The 5,941-nt window shown below is 50.5% G+C and overlaps 1 protein-coding gene across 1 annotated transcript; it reads right to left on the bottom strand.

The window, feature by feature from the left end:
* On the bottom strand, positions 1-5,941 carry MGST1 (microsomal glutathione S-transferase 1). Its single transcript, XM_078863464.1, has 3 exons — positions 5,776-5,941; positions 2,668-2,756; positions 1-1,175 (listed from the first exon to the last, which is right to left on the bottom strand). Exons 1-3 carry the CDS (start codon positions 5,887-5,889, stop codon positions 929-931), a joined length of 450 nt encoding a protein of 149 aa, XP_078719590.1. The 5' UTR covers positions 5,890-5,941; the 3' UTR covers positions 1-928.

A 5,941-nucleotide genomic window follows, 5' to 3' on the forward strand; every position in this document is an offset into this window, starting at 1 on the left:
CATGCAGTCATGAAAGTTTTAAGTAAAAATGTAACTTTTTGTAGTTTAGGTTGTGCCTCAACCCTTTCACGTTCCGAGACATCTGCAAGTTGCAGGGCGGGTCCCGTTTATCTCTGAATCTCGGAACGCGCAAGATAGTTCAGCGTTAATTTTATTCAGATAGCGCCGTTGTTTTTAAAGACACTCACCGCAGAGAACTGAACGCAACACGACCACGCTCTACGATAGCTGGCGCCAAACTGTGCCACACGCCCTCCCGCATGGCCTTGTGGGAGCCTCGGTACTGATAAAGTTATGTTATTTGAGTTTTTTCAACCGGTTTTGCTTTAATGACATACACGTACATCACCTGACTGGAATCGAAAGAAAAACTGATGACGTACACGTACGTCATCGGAATGGGAAAGGCTCAAGATAGTGATGCCCCAGGGAGAGCTTGTGTATAAACCCTGCCACCGGGAACGCCGGAGAGATTTGCACGTGGGTATTTTGCGGGGTATTTTGCAGGGGTTTGGCACCACTAGATCCATCGGCCTCTCAGAGCTGTGAGGGCAACGCTTGAAAAGTGAACGAAACATTTAAGAGGGACCCTGTAAAGCACATGAGGTGGAGTTATGCGTGGAGGTAGCATCATTGAGAGGGCTAGCTCTAGTGGCAGGTTGGCAATTTTGTTAGGATTAAAAGGTAGGGTTATGGTCAGCAAGACGGCAATTGCTCGTTGGTTAGGGAGAGAGATACTACTCGTGGCTGGTGGGCTAGTTATGAGTATTGTGAGAGGGTTAGGACTAGTTTATGATTCGGCTAGTTTGTTATTAATGTTTGGTCATTTAATTGGCTAACCTAAAACCACTCTGCGCCTCCTCCACCATCGCAGTCTTCAACCTGGTGCCCCCAAGCCGAATCGGGGGGACCACCCCAACCGCCGGGCTCAGACGTAGACTCGGAGCCTCATCACCGCCACGGCCATGGAGAAGGTGGAGACGACGCCCAGCAGGTAGGCGATGGCTCGCGTCGGCTGGGGCAGCGGCGCCAGGTACGCGATGGTGTGCACGATGCGCGACGCCAGGAACACGCGGAAGTGGAGCAGCGCGATCCATGGGTCGGGCCCCGACAGCGCGTACAGCAGCCCCACGCCGAGGAAGGGCAGGATGTTCTCAATGTCGTTCTGGTGGCACCTGGTAGACCAGAGACACAGACCCATCAACCTCGCCGTTGTAGCCTTAACAGAATGCGACTGTGAAAACCATTCCAATCTGGCTGAGCGACCACTCAAATCTGCCTGCCAGCGTTCTATACCTTCGATGCTCTACGCCGTACCGACAAATACGGGGTGCTTCGAATCAACAACACCACAGGTAATGTGCCTCCTACGGGCTCTGGGGACCACCTGGAGAAGATTCCGGGTACGTGTCGACATTGATGGCGAACAAGTGAATGTTCTTTGGCTTTTTGAAGCGATTAACAATCATTTGTCATCATGTTATAGTGTATTATTCGTTATTTTTCCATTAAAAACGATAGTCCCATATAAGTGTAAAAATAAATGTTAAGCACCCTGCATCTTATGCAAAGATAAAGATCCTCCGTATAGTCTTAACAGACTGTTGGGGTGAATGCCGTTAGCGATGGCAACTATGAAGGCCCCCACGGCGCCCGAGGGAGTGATGTCGCCAGCACCACTCCCAGCCGCCTTTGTCTCTCCGGTGGAGATATTAACACACCATTTGAGCCGAGCCAGGGGAGGCCCACGGCCGATTCGGTTTTAGCGGCTCACCCCACGCCTGCGCTAAGAGGCCTCTCTTTTGCATGACACTTGAAGAGCGACTGACAAGATATTTTAATGGTGTAGGTTCGGCGATCCATCCTACAGCATCAGAGGTTGATCGATGTGTGGCGTCGGTACCTGCTGTGTAAGTGCATCATGGGCAGTGCTCGGTTGGGTGATGAACAGATTGTAACATCACCTCATTTGCACCTGCCGTGTGTCGTTCGAACGGGGTTAACCATAGCCTATTGCTTTCTTCCATACAGGCTGAAGCCAGCTCATTCCTGTCGGATCTCTGATGAGCTCTGTTAAGGGGTAATGGGAGATCTATGGAGGGTGCAGATGTGTGTGTGTGTGATGTGCGTGGGGAGCCGTATTGCAGCGGTTAGCGCGCTGCGCTACAAACCCAGTAACCCGAGTTTGATTTTTTCTCTTGGGCTTCACCGGTTACGACTGATAACAGTGGAGAATATTTTAACCGGTCCCGAGCCTCCCCCTAGGTCGACTCAGCCTCAAATGAGTACCTGGTGCAGTGTGTAAACATTGCCACAGGGGAAACAAAGGCGGCCGGGCGCGGTGCTGGCTGACCATGCCACCCCCTTGAGCCCATGCTGTCCTTTGTAGGTGCTCGTCAACAGCACTTGCTCCAATGGTCTGTTAAGCCTACATGGGTGATCTTTGTCTTTGTATACATTTCATCTCAAGTAAGTCAACCCATGGCACCTGGGCTTGTCCCGTCACCTCCTTGCCAGCGAGCCTTCGACACTTCACGTGATAGCCTCATAGTGCACCTAGCCTGGCGCAGGCGCATTGGGTCTCGTCGTCACCACTTAGTGGCGAATGGCGGGTGTTTGTTGTTGTGTTGTTGTTGTGGTTGTTGTGTTGTTATTTAGACAGCTCACCTCCTGACGCGCTCCACGCTCGGGTCGGTACGCAGGCTCTTCTTTGCCTCCTCCTTATTGCCCATGCAGTCTTCGGGGTTGGAAAACGCCTGCGTCGTCACAAGGGGTGCAAGGAGCAGAGCGACGGGCGTCGTTAGGGCGCTCGCTGTTGCTGCGTCGGCCCAGGTGCGGCTGGTCCACGATTATCGGGCGCACGTTTAACTTTTTGACGACGTGCGTAACCGCCGGTGTAATCGGGAAGTGGCTTTTTAACGTCGAACCAATGGGTTAATCAACAATTAGGATCGCAATTCGGATATGACGTGTACACGTAAAATAAGTGTTTTTTTTATTCTTCGAATGTTACCAACATCTCCACCCGCCAGCCGTGGTGTTTTGCCCGCTTCACAAACGTGTGGACCTCACCGCAAGTCCAAATTAGGCGCGCGACGATGCATTGATCAGTCGATTAAAACCAATTCTGACCATCGCGACGCAGGTATCGAATCGTCCATACAGGATTCGAGTAAGTTGCAGAACAATCCAATAATTTGAATCACTAACCCACACTGACAAACATGAAGTGTGGTCAAACGACCTTACGCGGTGTGGAAAGGCCCTCATCCAGCAGGCGAGATGCTAACTCCCTCGCCTGGTATGCCGGAGGTCAGGGGTTCGATCCCGACCCTCACGCCTGCTGTATATTTGGAGTTTGCATGTGTCTCTCCCCGTGGTCGCGTGGATTTTTCTCTGGGTCCTCCGGTTTTTCCCTCAACATTTAGAAACGTGCGTTTAGAGTATTTGGCTGTGCTAAATTTCCACGTGACAAGCCACTTCGTCGAGCGATCATTTGTGTCCAGGCTGCTTCTGAAAGAGAGCTCAGTGAGCCTCACACCTGGTAAAATACAAATAATAATTTAGTTTTAAATGGTTTAAAAGGCCCATGTTGTGATTATTTTTTCAGGTGACCGCTGCAGCCACTTGAGGCGTTACATCCACCACACAGTGGAAGGAGAAAAAAACAATTTAAAGCTTTTTCGTGACAACCTCATTCAGACGCTGTCTTTCCGACAGACCTGATCTTCACCTGAGGACGGCTGCTTGCGTTGTGGCCGAAACGTCGTGAGAATTGTATTTTATTATGTTTATTTTTATTATTGTATCATTCCCTTCTACGTGACTTTACCGAAAGAACAAAGAAGAGGAAAAAAAAACAACCAAGAACGGATCCTTGGAATTGAATCGCAAATTCCGAATCGGTCGTCAATCCCGTGCAGGCCTTATCTGAACCTTGGCCGAGCCGCCTCCTAGGTGAGCTCGCCATGACGTGAGTACAGCACGAGCGGGACCAGTGTGGTGCACGTCAGCATTGGGGAGAGAAAGAGTGTGGGGACGTGATTCTGACCGCATCACTCACTCACTCACGCGCGTGCGAGGCGCCTCCTACGATCCTTTAATAATAATCGGTGCTCGCTAATAACCTTTGCACCACAAGTTCATGCAGGGCTGAATGGTGGGTGCTTTTTTCTTTTGCACAACTGCGATATATACACACACACGCCACTTTCAGTCTAATTGAAAACACACGCAGAGTCCAAGTGGACTCCACACGCTCCCAAAAATCACACCACCCTCACCCGTTCATTCCAGTCCACAGTCCACCATATCTCAAACGTGGGTCTTGCTAAAACGTGTTCGCAGCAGCTGGAGCAGCAGCTGATGCACGTGCGAATCTAAAGGTCGCAGCCCGTGCAATTTCTTGCTCAGGCCAACCGCTGGAAAATAGGGCCCCCCTCTGCAGGTGTGAAGTCCAGAATAACCACACTTCACCCCGCCGCGTGCGATCTGCCCTCTGATGAACTCTGTCGCGCCAATTTACATTGCTGGGTAGATAAGAGGTGGCTGTGTGGGATACTGGGGTGAGGATTTAGCCAATTTTTTCTCTCCAAACTACCAACACGAACGAATTGGCGACATCTCGATAGATTCTAAGTCCAGCGTGATAACTACTAACACCACTACACTACACCAGCATGCCTACTACGCTACTTGTGCGTGCGGAACGTGAGAGAAATGTTCCAACACATGACCCAGGAAAAGGATTCACTGACTGCCTCGTAACAAAGGATTTATTTTCGTGAGACTTTGGCGCGGGGAATGTAACGCGTCACTTGTGTATCACCTGACACTGGAGTTCTTCAAGACAGAGAACTTTAATTATTAAAGACAAGAAACACTCAAACCTCGGATCTTTATCGATTGCACACTTCCTTGTGTATACATCTACCCATGGGGGCTGGGCAAGATAGGTTCAGATATTACTCGCCACCGATGGTAGCCGTGGCCAGGAATCGAGCCCAACCCGCTGGTAGATGGTATCGTGATGCAGTGCGCCGATCTGCTCCCATAAACACATGAACATATACGTACACGGACAGAGATCTGATCCCTTCTAGCAGTGGTTCTTAATCTTTACTGCAGCCTTGCATCTCTTTGGTTCTCAATTGTAAAAAAAGTGTATGTTAATAAATACATAGGGTTTGATGAAACAGAGTACTGTAGTTGTAGTTACATGCCCGTGCTTAGTTTGTGTTTCGAAACTTTATTACTTTCTAAAAAAAAATCTGCCATGTCTCCTACCCCCAGAAAGGGCATCTCGCACCTGCTGGGGGTGCATGCAGCCCAGGTTAAGAGCCACTCTGCATTATGGCCTCAGCAGACTTTTGGAGCAAGTGCCGTTTTTGCGAGTAGCACCCATGAACCGTATGCTCACGTTCACGCATTCCTCTGCACACATACGGACGGGAATGCATTGTTGCGTGCACAGGTGAACGTGCAGGCACACACAGACATAACACACGGACATTAACAGACACACCGATACTCTCTGCACCTACACGAACGCACATACAAAGGCAAAGATCCCCCGTATAGCCTTAACAGACTGTTGAGGCAAGTGTTGTTGGTGAGCACGTATTAAGGTCGGCACGGCACACGAACGGGTGGGTGGCCAGCACCACGCCCGGCCGCCTTTGTCTCCCCAGTGGCGATGTTTACACACCGCACCAGGTACTCATTCGTTGCTGAGTCGACACACACAGACACACGCACGTGCGGCGTTATTTATACCTTGCGAGTGAAGCGATAGAACCCCGTGATCGGTCCCATCAGCATCATCTTCAAGAGAACCGCGGTGGCGTGAGTCGCGAAGGACGCGAACACAGCATCGTCGTAGAACACCATTGTGGACCTGTCGAGAGAGAGACAACTGCACAAGTGACAATGGGCACTGCGC

The sequence above is a fragment of the Lampetra fluviatilis genome, chromosome 16 (genome assembly GCF_964198595.1).
Source record: "Lampetra fluviatilis chromosome 16, kcLamFluv1.1, whole genome shotgun sequence".
NCBI classification, from domain to species: Eukaryota; Metazoa; Chordata; class Hyperoartia; order Petromyzontiformes; family Petromyzontidae; genus Lampetra; species Lampetra fluviatilis.